Here is a 19,872-nt window from a genome sequence, read left to right on the forward strand (position 1 = left end):
CAGCACGCACAAGTCAGACAAGGCTGTTTTCTAAAGAAACACCAAATTGCTGCCTGGCTAAAATCAGGCCAAGGGTGTCTTGTGTCTCATGCCCATCCCTCCTCTGACAGGCCCAGTTGTGCAGCATGCCTAGGTGAGCAACTCCGAACCCAGAATGGAGACAGGCACGCTTATGTTCCATTGCTCACAGGTGACATTTTGAGGCTAGACCAGCTCTGGAGGAAGAAAATCAGCACTGCATCCTCAAGCTGGATGGGCTGCAATTATGTCTGTTCAGGGAAGCAGGATGAAGTAGTGAGGTTCTCACTCACAGCTCATTATCAAGTGGCCACAACAGTTTGGTGAAGGCTGCAAACCTCAGCCCTTTCCTGCAGAGCCTCAAAGACGATTAAGACGTGCTTTGGCAAAAATGTTTCCCTCTTTTGAGCCAAGTGTTCTTCTCTTTTCCTGTTTTCATTATTCAGGAATACTAACTCTTGGTGGAAAGAACCAAGGACCAAATCAGAGATATGATTCAAGTGCTAGTCTCAATACTTCTTAGCCTTGAGGTCATCGGAAAGCCACTCAGAATCTCAGACACTTGCTTACTTACCACATCTGTTAAATGGGTTAATCTGTTAAACGACTAGAACTGCTCTATGTCATAAGAGTGTATGAGGATCAGAGGACAGAAGGCAGGTGAAGCACCTTATATACTGTAGAGTGATGTGCCCATGTTGGGGGAGGAGGGGTTAATGTTGGGTCTTAGATATGCAACAGAGAAGAGTGGCTTCACTGGACACATTCCTGTTAAATAGAATATTTACAAAACATACATCAGTGAAAGCACCAGTGTGGAGTTGGGTCTAGTCTCATTGCAAAAAGGTTTTCCCAAAGATTCTTTAAATAACGAGTTTCTCTAGTGGACTCAGGCTCAGAGACTATAAATTATTTGCCAAGAAGGCTGATGAGTCTGGTGGGCAACCAGGAGACACATGCATGCAGGAGACACCACCCTTGAAAAGCCATCAGGGAGTGCCATGTTTCCAAAATTAAAGAAGAGGTTGGTGGATGATTAAGATTCTACTTATAAAAATTCTGTTTGCATGTGCTGGTGGCAGAAGCTAGGTACAACCAGATTGCCGAACAGATCACATATATAGATTGTGATGTAATTACAGGAGTCAAAGTCACTCAAAGTGTGACTTTTTGTTATTGAATATTTTCTCAATTGATGGATCTAAAATGCATGGTAGCATTCATTGGAAGTGATGTCTGAGATGTATCTGGTTGTGAAAAGGGCATCCTATACTTCTAAAGGGTAGGAAACTGGTCTAGATCAGAGCTTCTCATACTAAAAAGTGAATCAGCCAAGGATCCTCTTACGATGCAGATTTGGGGTGGGCTCTGAGATTCCGCATTTCTGACAAGCTCCCAGGGGATGCTTGTGCTGCTGTTGGATGACCACTCTTTGGGTAGAAGGACTCACAGGANAAACTTTTAGGTATTATATACCAAATTAGGATGTAGACTTTTCCATGAGATGGCTTGCTGTATTTCCTTTCCTTCCATGCTCCTGTAGGATTACATGACATTTTGGCTAAGCCAGTCTCCAGCTTTTACAGAATTAGGTAAATAGTGCCCACACCCTAGCCTTGTAGTATATAATGAGTTTTGATCTTTTTCTTGTGAAACTCTCTGGTTTTTCCTGTTGTTGTTTTTTTTTCCTTTCTTTTTGTTGGTTGGTTGGTTTGGCTTGCTAAGTATCTATCACAGAAATGGCAAAAAAGAAAAAAAATGTCAAACTCCTAGAAACAGAGGAGAAAAGTGGTTGCCAGGGGTAGGGATGGAAGAAATAGGCAGAGGTTGGTAAAGGGCTACAAACTTCCAAGATGAACAAGGTCAGAGGATGTAATACGACAAGGTAACTGCCGTTGTTGATACTGTATCAGATCATTGAAATCTGCTAAGAGAGTAGAATTAAATGTTCTCACCAAAAAAGTATATTTTATACATTAATATATAATTTATATATTAATTATATAGTAAAACCTGGGTTTGTGAGCATAATTCTTTCTGGAAACATACTTGTAATCCAAAGCACTCGTATATCAAAGCAAATTTCAAGAGCCGCTGGCTCGTTACATCCTAATCGCATTGCAGACATCGCTCATTTATCAAGTTAAAATATATTAGAGATCTTTGTCCATCTGTGGAATGCTCACAGAACATGTTACTCACAGTCTAAGGTTTTACTGTATGAACATACAAATGTAATTTGTATATTAATTATGGTATATGTATTTGGAATATATTTGAAACCAAATTCTACCCTCACATTTCAGCTGTAGCTTGCTGGGTAGAAAATTCTACCTTAGAAAAGAAGGATTTCTCATCAGCCCCTCTTTCTGCCCAACATCTTCAATCAATTGCATCTGCTGATAAGTCCCAGGTCATTCCGATTCTAGATTTTTTTTTTAATTTTTTAAATTGTTTTTTAATTTATTTCTGAGAGAGAGAGAATGAGAGACAGCATGAGCAGGGGAGGGTCAGAGAGAGAGGGAGATACAGAATCTGAAACAGGCTCCAGGCTCTGAGCTAGCTGTCAGCACAGAGCCCGATGCGGGGCTCGAATCCACGAACTGTGAGATCATGACCTGAGCCGAAGTCGGACGCTTAACCGACTGAGCCACCCAGGTGCCCCCCCGATTCTAGATCTTACGTATGTGATTTGTTTTTCCTCTCCGGAAAATTTTAAGGTTTTCTCTTTCTCTCCATTAAGGTGCATCTTGGTCTCGTTGTTTCTCCACTTATTGCAGACAGGATTTGGTGCATTCTTTAGCTATGGAAAATCATGTGCTTCAGCCGGGAACTTCTCTTACTTCTTTGGCAAGGTCCTCTTCTCCGTTCCCTCTGGTTTGTTATTCTAGAACTCCTGCTAATAGCATGTTGGACTTCCTGGATTTACCATCTCATTGTCATATATTTTTTTCTCTCCCATTTTCATTTTGTTTGTCTGTTTGTTTTACTTTTCAGGAGATTTCTCAATTCCAACCCTTCTATTTTTTTTATTGTAATCGTATTTTAATTTCCAGGAGTTAAAAAAAAGACGTTTCCTTTGCACGTTACTTTTTAATAGCATCCTATTTTAATGGCTTGTCTTATGGATGCAATATCGTCTCTCATCTCCTGAGAATTTTTTGAAAGTGGTTTGATGTTTCCTTCTGCTCCCTGCATTTATTTTGTACTTATCAAACACTTACATAGTGCCCAATATTTTTCAGGCACTTTTCTTAGTACTTCATACATATTAACTCATTTCAATCCTCCCAACAACCTTACAGAGTATATAATAATACTCTCTCTCTTTTTTTTAAAAGTAGGCTTCATGCCCATAATGGAGCCCAATGTGAGGCTTGAACTGACGACCCTGAGATCAAGACCTGAGCTGAGGTCAGTTAACTGATGGAGCCACCGAGATACCCCCAATATTAGTTTTATTTTAGAGGTAATGGAACTGAGGCTCAGAGAGGTTAAGTAACTTGCCCAAGATCACACAGCTGGGAAGTTGTATAGCTGGGATTTGAACCCACGCTCTGCTGTGGCTCTAGAGCTTGTCCCATTAATCATTATCTCTATTTCCTCGAAGTTTCTTTTTTGTTTGGCTGGTGTTGGTTCCTGTTAATGGCTTCCCCCAAAAGCTTGGCTTTCTGGCTGTTTACTGCTAAGTACAAGGTACTTAAAAGCTGCACAGTCATTCCTGGGTGTTGGACGACTTATTAAGGGACTTCATTCTGGGGGAATCTAACCAAGGCCTTGTAACTGGGGACTCCTGACTGTCATTCTCTGTGGATCTTTTCTCTTGAGTCTGTTTGTCTCTCCTGTAGGGGATTATAGTCCCAGACTTTGGTTTGGCTGGTGGGGTAGGCTTAGTGTGGCTGGGGGTCTCATTACTCAGTAAGCAGAACTTCACCTCATCCCCCTGGTTTCTGTAGGGTACTTTACCCATGTCTCAGCTTTGCCTAGTTTCCCCGTGCCCAGCACCAGGCTGTTTCATCTTGTTCTGTGCTGGGGTGGGAAGAGGTACTTGGCTAGCTGCTCTGGGTGATGGGAAGATGTCTGAGAGAAAGAGCTCCTTTTATAGACTTTTAACTAATCCTCTTAGTTTTAGCCCCACCTCTTATCCCTGTCTTCAGCAGTGTCCATGCCTCCCATTCCTGACCCTTCCTGGTGGTTCCATGCTGCCAGCTGTATGGCTTTGGTTGGCTTCTCAGTGCAGACCCTTATCTCTCAGCCTTGTCTGCCACACACCAAGTTAATTACCATCTGCTTTCCATCTTCCAAAAACTTACTGACATTGACTGTCGCCTTCTTTCTCATCCTCTCTGTGATTGTGGGTTTATACTTAAAAAAAAAAAAAATCCATGATTGCCATTTATGAGGGGTGTACGGAGGGAGCCTCCAAAAACACTTATGTTCAATCCACCATGTTCAACCAGAAATCTAGACTGTCAATTTCCCCAAGGTTCTGGGGTTCAGCAGACTTAGCAAGAGCTCCTTTCACTGTCGGGGAGAAGGGAGACAGATGTTTGGAATTGGTCTTTGGGATGTACACAGCCGCAGAACCAACAGACACCATTTTTCAACCTGGCTACATCCATCTTCCATCCGAGGCTTTTCAAACTGGGTTCCTTGGAGCCCTAGTGTTCCTCAGGAATGGCTATATTAAGCATGGGGCAATCCCACTGAAGTCCCCGTTTCCAGGTGCACTGGAGCAGCTCTACTTTTTATCTGTTTTATATACTGGGGCTGTGCTAAAGCTTTTGTTGAATTCAAGGATTCTGCTATTGAAAAGAAAAGGGGGGGGGANTAGAAGGGGATGAGAAAGAGAGGGGCCTTATGTGGGGTCTTTCCAACTTTTGAGCATAACTATCTAGAGCTTGAGTTTATTTGAGAGCTCCCTGTACACGGATTCTGGTTTCCTCAGAGGTAACCCATCCTCAGTCCTTGAACTCAGCCCTGCCTCCCCCAGAATGGCCATTCACAGGACTCTCTCTTGGGAACTCCTTCCCTGGCTGCCATCCATCCAGCTTCCTTGGGGCTCTTGGGTCCTTCTGTTAACTCAGTCCCCTGGTNAGATTCTGGTTTCCTCAGAGGTAACCCATCCTCAGTCTTTGAACTCAGCCCTGCCTCCCCCAGAATGGCCATTCACAGGCTCTCTCTTGGGAACTCCTTCCCTGGCTGCCATCCATCCAGCTTCCTTGGGGCTCTTGGGTCCTTCTGTTAACTCAGTCCCCTGGTCAACACTGATTGGTCCAGACATGGAACCTGAATGACCAATGGGCCAATGATTCCCTTCCTTGTTTTTTCTTTTCTTTTCTTTTCTTTTTTTTTAAATAAGACCCTGGGGAGAGACTCAGAACAGTCTCATGCTGGTGAGAGGATGTGTAAAATATAAAACTATTGGCAGCCATGTGTGAAAAAATATATATGTGTGGAAAAGACCTATCTGTAGTGAGAGAGAATAAAGCAACTCAGAGAGAAGAGAGGTGTGAGAAGGAGAGACCGGAGGGGGCCCCAATCCTTGGTTCTAGTTGTTTCTGACGCTGCATCCTTGCTCTCCTGCTGTTTGGTTGTTGAAGCTTGCCTTGGATTCCGGGGGCAATACAATTCCTTTTATGCCTAAGCTTGTTTGAATTTGGTTTCTCTCATGTGCAACCTAGATAACCCACTGCCTATTTCTTTTATCTTTGAAGTTACTCAGAGGCGTCTACACTGAGTTTCATTTTTAACAACCTCCCACCTGCCTTCAATTTAATTTCCTTTAGAAAACGCTGGCCGTGAAATCTGCACTTCTACGGTCTAGGATGGTTTTTCTGTCCCTTTTCTATTTTGTGAGCTCCTCCATGAGAAAGGTTTCCATGGTCAAAGGCATTTGGGAAATAAATGCTGTGTACAATATTACTTTCTTGGAGATTCATGATGTAGTGTATTAAAGAATTCCTGCAACGAATAAATGCATTTAACTTTGTGTAAGCAGGGCATCCAGATCCTTGTTTTTCTGTAACATGCAATATCCCCAATCCTGACATTACAGAGAGTCCATACCATTTCGATCCATGTGTGACAGCTTGCCTTCTTTACTTCCTTCCTCCCTCTCTTCCTTCCTTCCTTCCTTCCTCTCTCTCTCGTTCTTAAAAAATAAAAGTTTGATTTTGATAGAGAGCACAAGTGGTGGATGGGCAGAGAAAGAGGGGGACAGAGGATCTGAAGCAGGCTCTGTGCTGACAGCAGCGAGCCTGATGCAGGGCTCAGACTCATGAATTGTGAGATTGTGACCTGAGCTGAAGTCAGATGCTCAACCTATTGAGCCAACCTGGTGCCCCAAGACTGCTTCCTTTAAAATGGCATATTCCCAGGGTGCCCTGCAGAATAATATTTGGCCAAGAGGGCATCCTGGTGTGGGGCATTGTCAGCCTGGAGGAAAAGGCATTTTTGATAATTTTCACAGTCCTCTATTCACTAAGCATGAGCCCCATGGGCTGGGTCCACTCTAAGGGGGTGCCTTTTTCAAATTCACTCAAGCACCAAAGGTCCTTCCAGTCAGCCAGAATTAAACCCAGAAGAGTGGTTCTCTCACTGCTTCCTTAAGTTTCTTCTTTTTTTAGGTTTATTATTTATGAGAGAGAGAGAGAGAGAGAGGAAATGAGAGAGAGAGAGAGAGCGAGCAGGGGAGGGGGGGAGAGAGAGGGAGAGAGAATCCCAAGCAGGCTCTGTGATGTCAGCACAAAGCCTGGTGTGGGGCTCCACCCCATGAACTGTGAGATCATGACTTGAACTGAAATCAGGAGTCAGACGCTTAACTGACTGGGCTGTCCAGGTGCCCCTACTTCCTTATATTTCTGAGAGATGAAGCTATCCATGTGGCAAGGCAAGGGTGTGGCAGAGGCTCCGCTTTGAGCAGAATGAGATTTCCAGATGTTGAACTGCTTCAGGACTCACCCATGTTACAGGGTTGGCTGGACTATTTGAAAGAGGCTCTGGCTCCAGGACAGATTGACAATCTCCCCATGGTCATCATTATCACCCTTCTACTATCTACAGTCTGCAGAGAGCTCTCATGTGCTTCCTTCAGCCATCCTGTGATGTCCATGGGTTTATTTGTGTTATTGATCCTATTTTTCAAATGAGGAAACTGAGGCCCATTTATTTGTCTTCGGTTACATAGCTAGTAAAGGAAGAGCTGGGGATTTCATCTTGGGTCTCACTCTATAGCATCATTTTCCTGTCCTAGTACACTGCCTGTCATCAAGCTGTCTGCGGCTACTCCTTCACAGCCATATTTTAATTCCTTCTCTATCATCACCCAGATATCTCTCATCACCCTGATATCTCCCATAAAGGCTTGGGAATTGAGGAGAGGAAGGAATGCCAAGGAAGCCAGATGGCGTTTGTGGGACCGCAGGGCTTGGAGGGTCCAGAAGGCAGCCTCCCTCTTGAGGACCATGGTGGGACGAGGCCTGCCCACATTCCTTTGGGGCAAACACCAAGCAGCAAGATGTGGCCATGCCTCCTCAGGTGGCCCTGCGGACAAGCATCCCTCACCTGCCACCTGCCAGAGTCCAGCCCTCATCCTTCAGCAGGTGTGTACCCTCACTCCTAACCACACAAGGCTCACTCCTCACCAGCCCAGGAAACAAGTGGCTTTGAGGCAGCCAGAGTCTCCAACAGGTGCTCATCATTCAATGACATCTCAGCCTGAACAAGGAAGCCTGGAAAGGATTCAGGTCATCAGTTCCTCTTTCCCATGAGCCACATTTCAAATGCTCAGTTGTGGCTACTGCATTGGACAGTGCAGATAGAGGGCATTTCCACCGCTGCAGAAAGTTCTATGGGATATCACTGACCAGTCTCTCCTCTGACTGGTTTCTGCCAGCCCCAGCCCTTGTTTTAACCCCCTCCTTCTTCATGAGCCTCCTTCCCCAGCGTCAGAGGCAGTGGTTTAAGTGAGAAGTGCCGGTGGATCATTAAGAGATAGTTCAAGCTGCTGGCAGGAGTGAGGCTGTCCTCTTGAGCATTCTGTGTGCCAGTGTGGCTGCCCAGCGAGAGGATAAACCCCTGAAAGGCAGGGGCTCTGGTGTCTTCTGCATCCCTGACCATGCCCTGCATGGTGTTAGACACACAGCAGGTCCTTCATGACGATTATGGTCCACCAGGGCTAACTGGTAGTCAAGATGCTTGGATCAGTGCAGCCCTGGCTTGGGCATGAATTTACTGTGTGATGTCCACTACATCCATCGCTTCCTGCTGGGCCTCAGTTCTTCCTCCTCCAAGGAACAAGGGGATTGGCTGGAATAGGTGGTCTCAGAGCTTTCCTGCTGTTTCCATCCATGTCTGCGGGAGGCAGAGCACAGATCCCCTGGGGTAGGCCCTGTGGTGGGAGCCCATTCTGTCAGTGGCCAGTGCTCAGACCCCACGGGGGGCTGTGCTGTGTGAAAGTGTCTGTAATATGTGCTTGGCATTGTGAGTGTGAGTGTGTGTGTGTATACATTTGCTTTTGCTCCCAAACCAAGGTAACAGGGCAGGAAATCCAACATTAATGTGCAAGGATGTAGCTAACCTCCAGTCAGGCTGTGGGTGTGAGGTCTCCAGGACTCATTATTATTGTTCCCTTTCTCTCCTTTTCCACAGGTGGCTTGATAAACAAGTATGTCCCGGTGTCTGCAAGGCAGAACCTCTTCCTGGGGATCAAGACCCAGCTGTTAGGGGTGTCTACAGATCCCCATGGTCACAGGACACTGGCTGGTCTCAGGAATGTTCTGGAAAGCCAGGCTCTGCCGGGCGCTCCCAGGTATGTCAGAGCTTGGCACGAACCCAGACCTCCCTCTGTTTGCTGGAGGGCAGAGGTACTGAGTTTAGAAAAGTGGATGGGGCCAACTAAGCATCTCTTTGGCAAGAGCAGATGGCCTGGAGCCTGAGGTGAGCCACCAGAAGGCACTGCTGGAGTGACACATGGGGGGGCCATTTTGTTTCTCAGTCGCAGGCACGGGAGGGCCAACCACACTGTCGGGGAAGTGGCCATAATCACCTCTCCCCGCAGGGCGCTCGGGTGACAGACATGGGAAGGAGAGAGTGGTGGTGGGGGCAGCTCGGAGTCTGCCGTGGGTCCTCCTCCGGGGTAGAAGCCCTGGCTGCCCCCAGAGGCTTGGAAGGCCTGGGCACGGTGAGGGCTGGACCTCAGGATCTGAGGGCCCAGCTTTAGGAATCACGGGGTGGGAGTGGCTTGAGGTGGGGGCTGGGCTGCTTGGCCTCCACCCACCTCAGCCTCCTTCCTGCTGGAATCTTATCTCCCCTCCTCCCTTCCAAGGAGCCCTTCCCCAGGCCCATCCATGACGCCCTGCCCACTTCCTCCCTGTTATGCCCCAAACACAGCATTACTCTTACTTTGGGCCTAGTTTGCAACCATGCCCCACTCACAGGCACCTCTTCACTTTCTCCATCTGGGGAAGTTCTAGAAGCTGCAGGCATCCCTAGATTTCCTGGCTGCATCACTCCGATATGTGCTTGTCTCACCTTCTCCTCTGTCTGACCTTCCTGTACCACTCTTGTGAGGACCCACCTGTATAATCTGGGGTAATGCCAAGACTCTGTTCAAATGTATATATTTTTTTAATGTTTATTTTTTCTGAGAGAGGGAGAGACAGAGCCCGAGTGGGGGAAGGGCAGAGAGAGAGGGAGAAATAGAATCTGAGGCAGGCTCCAGGCTCTGAGCTGTAAGCACAGAACCTGAGATGGGGCTTGAACTCACAAACTGCAAGATCATGACCTGAGTCAGATGCTCAAATGACTGAGCCACCCAGGTGTCCCCAAGACTCTGTATGGATGCCCGGGGCACTATGATGCCTGAACACCCTCTCCTCAGGCAGAGGACGCTGTCTACCTGGCCTGGGTACACTCGTGTCACACTGGACTGTAATCATGTCTCCTCCTCAAGACTGTGTGATCAAGGACCTGATCTTTCACTTTAATGTGGTGCAAAGCCTGACACAGTATACATGGCTAATGAATAGTTTGCTGAATAAATAAATGAATAAACAAGTACAAGAAATAGCTCTGGGGCCTGTACACATGATCCCCCCTCCCCCCACCAGGAGCTCATGCGAGCATGGTGCCAGGGCCCTGAGTCCATGCCCTTTGGCTTTCCCACCCTACAAGCTCGTCCACCTCCCCTCCCCCCTCCCCCCAGCGGGAAGACCCTGCTTTCCTTTCTGGGGGCCTCCCAGCTGGGTTGGGATAGTCAAGATGGCTGGTCCCTGTCTTCATGTCTTCCTCTTCTGAAATCAAGCCGCCCACCTGCCCAATCATACCTTCCTCCATGCCTCCTTCCCAGCACCTGCCTCAGCCTCCCTGCCTTCCATTTCCAGTGTTCTTTCATCTGCCCCTCTCCCACCTACTGAAATCTGAGGAAACCCTGAGCATCACAGTCCACGCAGGGACAGCCTTACCCTTCATTAGCACGTTGTCATGTCCTCCCTTCTCCCCCCAATAGAGAGTAGTCCCTCATAGCACAGGTCAAGACAGTCTACCTGAAGCAAACCAGGCTTTGAGAGTCCTGTACCCATCTGCCATCACCCACAGCCCAGGTCCCTGTGCCCAGCTCACCTGTCTCTCCCCAGATGGGCAGGTACTCATCTTGCTGAATGTCCAGCATGATCTCCAGCCCGTTGCCTGTCCCGCCCTTGACGGTGGTGAGCAGAGGTTTGCCATCCTCGCCTGAGTTAAACATGTAACACTTCCCATATTTTGTAAACACCTGGGGGAGAGATGAGAGGGAGAGAAGCACATGAGTGACTTCAGACTAGAGTTTGGTGAGACCCAAGAAGTGCAACATCAGGCCAGAGTCCCCACAGCCTGTCACAATCAAGCCCTCTTGGGGACCAATGATTCATCACTATGGCTAATGATCTGACTTTTGCCAAGTGGGATTCTGGCATCAAAGAACAAATCTGGACACCCCTTGGTGTTTGTTGCAAAGGGATCTTGTCTCTTCTTCCTCTGGGCACTGCCCAGCCCCTTCCCCCCCATCCCCAGGTCGCCTTGTCCATTTCCAAATGTTTCACATCATCTGTAAGCCAATCTGCATTTCCAGCCCCAAGCTCTCTCCTGGGATCCACACACACTTATCCCACTGCCTGAGGAGCATGACTTCAGGGGGACCCACAGTCCTCTGACACTCAGCAGGTGCCAGTGGAACAAACTTCCTCAGATTCTCTGCCCCCACCAGTTGGGTCTCCTGTACTCAGGTCTCAGGGAATAGTATCGGCATATAATGAGAGGCTCAAGCCAGACCCCCAGAGTGGCTGTCCACTCTTCACCCCCATGTCCAATGAACCAGCAGGGTCTGGCAAGGCTGTCTCTACGTCCAGCTTAGATTTTGCATTTTCTCTACTGCATTGCCATAACTTAGGACCCAACCATTCCTTGCTTGGGCCACTGCAATTTCTTAGCTAGTCTCCTGGATTCCAGACCACCTTCTGCAGTCCATCCTCCAAGTTCACTGTGGCTCATTCTTTCTGAAATGCAAGCCTCATCTTGTTAATCTTATGCTTAAAATCCATCAGGGCTCCCCAGCCAGGCCCTTTATATCCAGGCTTCTGTGATGCCCTCTGCCTACCCCATCCTGCTGCTTCCCATCTGTGTCCATAGAAATCCATGAGCAGGGAAGCTCCATGCAGTTGGAGACTACACCTGCTTGTTAGCTGAGGTGGCTCGTATGGCACCTGGCACAGGGAGGGCTCCAGGTATATATGATGAATGAATGGATGAATGAATGAGGAAGTGGGTGGATAGAGCCAGATCAGATGACTTGTAACACAAGTGGATGTGCCCTGCTGGTTCATATACTTGTGGCTTCCTATTGACTGCTTCTGCTGCCTGTAACTCCTCTCACCCCTCTTCCCGCCTGGACAGTTCCTAGCTGTTGGCCAAGACTGGCTTGATGTGTCTCCTCCTCCAGAAAGCCTTTCTGAGCCCCTGGACCAAGTTGGGCTACCACCCTTTTCACTATTCCCCTCACTCCTTCACCACGGCAGCTTATCACATGACCCCAATAATTGGTCTTTTATCTCTTCTGAACTTGACTCTGCCATTCACTTATGAATCCAGGGACTTAAGATATTGGCTATGTAGGTGTGTGTACCACTTTTTCTTGATGGGGTACATGATTACAAAGATGTGGTGTGATTGTGTGGGGAAAGCCCAGGGCAAAGGATGCAGAGACCTTTGTCCAAGTTTGATTTTGCCGCTTATTAGTCATGTAACTACGGGTGAACCAAGTATACCCTCCAAGCCTCAACTTCTCCATCTATAAAATGGGAGTTCTTGTCCTTTCCTTAGCTATCTCTCAAGGTTCCTGAGAGGATCAGCTGAGGTAATACATGCAAACATGCTTTGAAAACTCTAAAAGCTTTCTACAAATGCTATGGGTTATTATGTTTACATAACTGCTTTGGAACCTCTAGTTGACGCCAAATTACATCTGGCAAAATTGGCTGGAAGGGAGCCAGGCCAACTGTACTGGGTTCCTGCAGTCACTGAGGTTTGGGCCCAGGCCCTTCCTTGGTCTTGCTCCACTGCACTGTCCCCTCCTGCAGCGTGGAGGCCACGGGGAGGCTCTTTGGCTTCCCATCCTACAGTGTGAGGGGGCAGGTAAATAGCAGGAGTGAGTGCTGGAAGCTGCTTTTCTCATGCAGATCTTGAAGGCCAGATGGAAGGAAAGAAGAGAGGCCTCTACCAGTGTGCCAGACACTCTGCTAGACACTCATCTATGTTATCTCATTTAATCCTTGAAGCCATGACTGCTGTGGGTATTGCTGCTCCCATTGTGCAGAGAAGAAAACCAAGGCCTGGGTATGTTAAATGACTCACCTAAGTCACACAGCAATTAAGTAGTGATGCTGGGATACAAATCTATGAGTGTCTAACACGTATGCTCTTTCTGGATGTGCTCTCCTGAGTCTTTGCCATTGGGACTCTTCTGAGCCATATACTGTTTCTCTGTGCCTTGCTTTCTCCATCAGCCAATAGTCATATGCATGCACTCCTACTAAGTGCAAAGGTTATGAGGATTGCGGAGAAGTACAAGCCTTACTACCTGGCTTCAGATTCCACATTTTCTTCGCCGTCTAAAACGTCTCTGAGTCCCTGGCCAGCTGCACTATTTCAGGACAGCCAAATCCTTCTCCTTCAGCTTCATGATGGGGGAGAACAGGTGGAATGTGATTTAAAAAAAAACAAAAAACCCTAAGCTTTATCATGACTATGGTGGATAGCAACTGCACTTTGCTAACGAATCTGTCCCCTGGAGAGATGTTCTCGGGGACCACTGTAATGAATGGATGAGAGAATTTTGTAGTTAGCGCATCTTTTGCAAGGGGTTGAACACATCTGGAGTGACTCTTGGGTGCTCCAATAGAATTTTTCTCCATAGATCCACTAAGTATGCTTGTTGGTTCCAAAATTAATTATACTATTAATTGCCTATCTATATGAGGAGATTTGTAAGGAAAAGTATATTTCAGCTTCGTACCAGATTACTGCAAAGTCCAACCACCCCCTGTCCTCACCTTGTACTTGAACTCCAGAATATTGGGCTGAGGTTAGAATGTGAAGCCTACTCCCAGAGTCAGCAGTGATCCCAGCCCAGTGTCTGAGATCCCAGATGTGCTGGGTGGGAGCTGCTGATAAAGGGCACGGACCCTCCATGAGCTCTTGAGGGTGATGACAAGGCGCGAGAACTCTGAGGGGTCTTACAGACCATCCCGCCTACCCAACTTACTTCACAGGGGAGGAGACGCAGACCTGAGGGAGAGGAAGCTATCTGCCTGAGGCTGTGCAGTGAGGACGTGTCTGTTTGGGACCAGACTCCTGGTTCGGTCTGTGCTTCCTTTACACCAGCCTCTCTCAGCTTCCCCACTTACAATCTCTAGGGGATTGCTATCTTCAGCTGATCAGTGACAGAGTGCTTGCTTTGTGTTGGGCACTGGGCTGGCACCACAGAAGCCTCAATGCATCAAAGTCTTCTCCTAGAGAGGAGAGAGCAGACAGGTCCTTGTGATAGAGACTCACTCCCCGTCCTTGGCTGCCCCCTTGCCGGACCTGGTGCTCATCCTAGGCCCAGGTGGTGGCTCCTATCAGGGGACTGTGGTCTGGGTGGTGGTAACCAGAGAGGCAGGACTCTGGAGGGTGACCACACCGTGTCTGAGAGGGAAATGCCCCAGTTCTTTCTCAAGTCAGGATCACCATAAAGAAGACTGGGGCTCCTGGGTGGCTCAGTCGGTTAAGCATCCGACTTGGGCTCAGGTCGTGATCTCACGGTTCGTGGGTCTGAGCCTTGCATCAAGCTCTGTGCTGACAATGCAGCAGGCTCTGTGCTGACAGTGCAGAGCTGCTTGGGCTTCTCTCTTTCTCCCTTTCTCTCTGCCCCTCTCCTGCTCGCTCTCTGTCAAAAATAAATAAATAAACTAAAAAAAAAAAAAAAAAAAAAAAANATAAGTCCCCAAATCCTCACGGGGCGCTGTATGGTTTGGCCCATCTCCTGTCCCCCCTTCTCTCACGTGCATCGAGCACACCAGCCTCTTTAGTTCCTGGAATGTACAACAGGCTCTTCCCCTGCAGGTGCGTTCCACAGGCTGTTTCTTCTGCCTGCGATGTTCTCCTCACACCCTCTGTCTGCCTTCCTGTGATCACTTCCTCGGAGGCCTGGCTTGACCACTCACCACCCCTGCTCACACCTCCTGTGCATATCAGAGTCTTTAACTAGACGGTTGTTCATGTCTGTTGGGCACGTCTTCCACTAGACCGTAAGCTCTATGAGGGCAGGGCCTGGGTCTGTTTGGATGAGCGAATGAAGGGACTCCTAGGTGCTGCCATCCCACATCCCCTTGCCTCTGGGAGGCGCCCTTCGGTGCCGGCCAGCCTTGCTGATTCTGGCCAGAGCTGGGCCTGACCCCCTATCCGCCCCCCTTCCGCCACCTCTCCTCCCTTTGCCGAGGCCTTCTCAGCTTCCCACTTAATTGTACCTAAGCAGTTTCGCTTGCTTCTGCATGAAAGTATTAGAAGAAATAATCCTTCAAGAGTTAAGACGGTCTACCTTTGTGGGGGCAGGAGAAGGGGCTCAGAGACAGGGAGGCTCATGCTGGCTGCACCAGCCTCCCTGCCTGTGCTGCTGAGCCCGCGGCTCCTGCCTGGTGTTTTTGAGAGGATTATTTTCTTCTCTGCTCAACATCAAAGTCCTCAGAGCTATTTACACGCTGCACAATTCTGCTACAAACTGGGGACAAGATGCTGTTCTCCTTCCCCCTTTTGGGGCATAATGATGTGTGAGTGTAACACACGCTTCAGATTGATGTCTTATCGTCCCCAGCCAGAAAATATAATTTATTGAAGTCCAGACTGTCAGGCCCAGCTCCTTCAGACCTGCCGTTCTTCTAGACATCCCTCTGCTCTCTGGGTGAGTGCTGACGGCCCCATTGTGGATGGCAGGCCTGGATCTGCTCAGTTGCTAAGAGTCTAGAATTGCACTCAGTGGATTGGGTAGTAAGAGTTAGAGATGCACATTTCAAACCTGGATCTCTAGCCTGGGGGTGGTGGTGGTGGTCAGATCCTGAGATAAAAATGAGCCTCATGCCCAGCACCTTCATCGCTAACATTGGCATGGTGCATTATGGTGTAGACAGCTTATGTACAGCATCCTTTTTCTCAGTGGCCCCACGAAGGGGAGGAAACTAGCAGTTTCCTGAGCCTGTCCTCTCTACAGGTCCCTGCTTGGCATGTCCATCAGTGTTCTCTCTTTCCTGATTATGGTCCAGCTCTGCTGATGGGGAAGCATCTTGTGATCACATCCCTATTTTACAGTTGAGGGGACTCAGGCTGCTGAGGAGGTGGGTGCTAGAGCTGGGGCTCCAGAGGAGGCTTTATCATCAAGGAAGTCACAAGGAAGGAAGCCTGGGATTTGGGACCAGACAGGATGCCGTCAAGGCAGAGCCCTATTTACGTGTCAAATCCGTGGCCCTGAACACAGCATTTTCTGTTCCCAATGCATTTCCTCATCTACAAACCCAGCAAGATAATCTCTTTTTATTTATTTTTGAGAGAGAGAGAGTACAAGCAGGGGAGGGGTAGAGAGAGAGGGAAACAGAGGATCTGAAGCAGGCTCCATGCTGACAGCAGAGAGCCTGACTCGGGGCTTGAACTCATGAACATGACTTGAACTCATGAACCGTGAGATCATGACCTGAGCCCAAGTCAGACACTCAACTGACTGAGCCACCCAGGTGCCAGCAAGATAATCTTGCCATGTGTTTGGAGGGCCTAAATGAGAGGATGTAAGTGGATTTGTCTGGAGGATTGCATAATAGACATCTTTACAAGTCATGAATCCGTACTAGGGGGGAACCACCATGTTTCTCCTTTTCAGCACAAAAGAGGTTAATCATTTGGGTTATGGGTAGGGAGTCAACAATGAATTGAAGGCTGGGGGGTTGAGAGTTCCTGTCCTCGCTGCATATGCCCCTGCAATACCAAGCTTATCTCAAAGTAGTTAGAGGAGATGAAGAGTGCTGTCTGCTGCTGATTGCTTATTCCTTAATGATGCTAAGCCTGTTGCTGAAGCCCTGGGCAGCCGATGAGATTACTGGGGCCATAGAGTTTTGTAGGAGAGGGAGATGGTTCCCATGCACACAACCCACCTTGAAAATCTGCATTTGAATTTCAACTGAATTGTAAATAGTTATTGGCATAGTGGAAAGATACCACCAAGCTGAAGCTGGCACATTCTAAATGAGAGGAACATGGAGGTGGGAATGGGGAGAGGGTCTCACTGCCTTCCCATAGCTCTTAGAGGAGCTCCGAAGTTGGTACCTTCCCTGGAGCACCATTCACTTTACATCTGCCATTACTAATTTTTGCAGCAGCCCTATGAGGTTGGCATTTTCACCCCCACTTTACAGTTGAGAAAACCAAGGCCCAGAGGGGCTGAGCCAGGTCACAGGGCCAGTCAGTGGAGAACCCAGGGCAAAATCCATTTTTGCCTAGTTCAAAAGCTGACATTCCTTGCCCCCCGTCCCTCATAGCTACAGCTCATACCCACACCGCNACCCAGAGGGGCTGAGCCAGGTCACAGGGCCTGGAGAACCCAGGGCAAAATCCATTTTCGCCTAGTTCAAAAGCTGACATTCCTTGCCCCCCGTCCCTCATAGCTACAGCTCATACCCACACCGCTCTCCCAAACTTTTCTGCTCCTGGCCAACTGAGATTGGTGGCTTGATAACGCAGGGTTCTCCCAGCTGGTAGTAGGGGAGGTACATCTCAGAGTCAGAGGCATCCTAGAAAAGTACATGAATCTCATCCAAACTTCTCTTTTTCATATGGGAGTCTAAGGTCCACAGAAGAGAAGGGACCTGCCTGTAGCTCGTCTGGGAACAGAGCTGAGCTCTGACCTGGACTTGATGGTTTGGGCCTTTGTCCTTTCTCTAAAGTCAGGAGCTAGAGATAAGGGCAAGGACCCTCTTCTCAGGGCCCTGCATCCAGGAATAAGAGAAAGACTGGCAACTGCTGCTGGCCCGGTGCTAGTATCCAGGCTCAGCGTGACCTACAAGGCCCCTGCCTTATGGAGTCTGGGAAACACAGAGTAGAGCCTTTTCTGGGGAAGGTTAGGAATGGCTGATACCCATGAAGACACAGTTTTCTGGTTCAATTAATAGTGCAAACAACACTTCTCCAGTGTGTACCTACTTAAGAAAATAAATTATGTATAAGCTCCCTTAAGGATTGTTGAAATAGCCACTTACCAGCTCACAACTAAGCCTGCAAGTTTCACACCTCCTAGTCCACTCATTACTCCTGACCTTTAGAGCTTCTCTTAGGCAGTGGGTTTCTTGTGTCTTCTTGCTTATTACACTTGAAGGAAATGAAATTGTACTGCTCCAAAATGCCTCTAAAATCCAGCCTTTCCCTGCCCTCAGTTGCCTGACTTTCCCTCTCAAAGACTTACTGAAATTTCTCATTAGGCTGTTTTCAACACAACACGCACATTAAAGCCAACCATGTAGTCTTGTTTGGTTTTCCTCTCTCAAACTCCTCAAGCACATTGCACACAACTGGGAAAAGAGAAAGTCTGTCAAATGGGTTACCAGGTTTCCAGTATACAAAATGAATCGGCGTTTTGTTTCCTGAAATTGCAATTAACGTGTTTGAAAATGAAATACAGCAGAGGGACAGACGGATGCATAAGGAGGTTGCCAGAGACCGTCGGCTTTTTGAAGGCAAGGACCGGATTTTGTTAGAATGTCTGCCTGCTCATTCATCTGTTCCTGCGACAGGAACTCTTGACTAGCTATTGTATTCCAAGGTCTGTCGCATGACTGTGTTTTCCCTCCAAGGAGATTTAGAAAGGCAACTTCAGCCAGTACCCATGAAAGCAACTCCACATGGTAGGTGCTATTCCACATGGTAGGTGCTATTCCTGGAAATGAAGGAGCAAGGGGGACATGGTCCCTTTGCAACCACTTGTCACCTCTTCCCAACCAGGGGGCCACCATATCTTTTAGGACATTGTTAATATCATTCTTCGTGAAGGCTACTTTCTGGAGGAAAAGAGAAGAATGGACAATCACTGAGCATTGGCTACAAGTCTAGCACTGTGCCAATCGTTTAGTAACCCTTCTATCCTTTAAAGTCCACACAGCCCATTGATGTAGGCATTATTCCTCCTAGGGTGCAGATGGGAAAACTGAGGCCCTGGGAGGCTAAATATCTTGTCCAAGTTCCTACAGCTAAAGAGTGGTTCACCTGACCTTTTGTTTTATGCGCATAGGTTGTCAGAAGTCGGCTTGGCATTATTAGAATGTATGAGACGGCGATGTGACCCCTTCCTCCACGCCCCTGCACCCATCTGCTGGGATGTGACATTTCCCGTGCGTGTTTCACGGAGAGGCCCTCCTGCCTCCTCTCTCCAAGCCTGAGTGCAGCCGGGGCCTTGTCCACCGGGCAACTGTCCAGAGAGCTCTAGCCACCGTGCAGGAGGAGATGTGTGAGCCCCATGCAGAAGGAAAGAGCATCAAGCAGCTGCAAGTCTGTCAGCTGAGAAAACAGCATGAAGGGGAGGGGTGGGTGGCTGAGTGTTCTCCTTGGATTCAGACGTTTTGTGAGCCAACATGCTCTTGGAGCATGGCTCACAGAGACAGGGCAACTTGAAGGAGCTCCAGTTATGCACCTGGAGAGTTGCTGGAAATGCCAGACCTCTGCTGTTCAATCCCTCTTTACAGCTCACGCAAGAATCCCACACCAGGCTTGACTTGAGGTTCTGAAATGGGACATGGGGAACCAGATGCCTTTCATGTCGGGCTGTGGCTTGGCTGGTGGGGAGCCCGGGGCCCGACTTGATGGAAGTTTCAAACAGAATTCAGTGACAGGTTGGTTGCTCTCTCTGCTAAGGTCTCCCTGTCTGCCTCCTGTGGGCAGTATGGGCTGTGGCATCTTTGTCTCTGGATCCCCAGCACCTGGCTCCACAGCCGGCACATAGTAGGCACTTATGGGAGATGTCTGGGCAAAAGAGATAAGTCCAGTGTGGACTCAGGAACCAGGCAACAATGTTGCTTCTGTACTGATGTGGGGGCTATTTCATCTTGTTGGCTTTTGGTCCTTCATCTCAGAGATGCTGGCAGGAGTACCTTTCAGTAGAATCGTAAAGAAAGAATCAAAAGGGCTATAATGGGTCTGAGAGTGCTTTGTGTGGAAAAAAACCCTCAGTGCAGTTGGGGTGGGGGGAGAGCATTTCTGCCTGTGGTTTGCATCATTCCCAAGCCCTGTGGGAGCAGGGGAGGGACGGCGCTG

At 48.3% G+C, this 19,872-nt stretch overlaps 1 protein-coding gene and 1 long non-coding RNA gene across 2 annotated transcripts in view; one reads left to right on the plus strand and one right to left on the minus strand.

Moving 5' to 3' along the window:
* ASIC2 (acid sensing ion channel subunit 2) overlaps positions 1–19,872 on the minus strand; it is a 260,605-nt gene that overhangs the window by 75,567 nt on the left and 165,166 nt on the right. Inside the window, exon 2 of the mRNA XM_077749793.1 lies at positions 10,642–10,792. Coding sequence (XP_077605919.1) covers positions 10,642–10,792 — 151 coding nt within the window. The remainder of the gene's footprint in view (positions 1–10,641; positions 10,793–19,872) is intronic.
* Positions 8,211–19,872, plus strand: part of LOC144219703 (uncharacterized) — a 36,182-nt gene continuing 24,520 nt past the window's right edge. The window contains exons 1-3 of the long non-coding RNA XR_013331483.1: positions 8,211–8,403; positions 8,671–8,830; positions 12,732–12,888. This is a non-coding gene — a long non-coding RNA (uncharacterized LOC144219703). The remainder of the gene's footprint in view (positions 8,404–8,670; positions 8,831–12,731; positions 12,889–19,872) is intronic.

Source organism: Crocuta crocuta, unplaced genomic scaffold (genome assembly GCF_008692635.1).
Source record: "Crocuta crocuta isolate KB4526 unplaced genomic scaffold, BGI_CrCroc_1.0 scaffold149, whole genome shotgun sequence".
In the NCBI taxonomy this organism is placed as follows: Eukaryota; Metazoa; Chordata; class Mammalia; order Carnivora; family Hyaenidae; genus Crocuta; species Crocuta crocuta.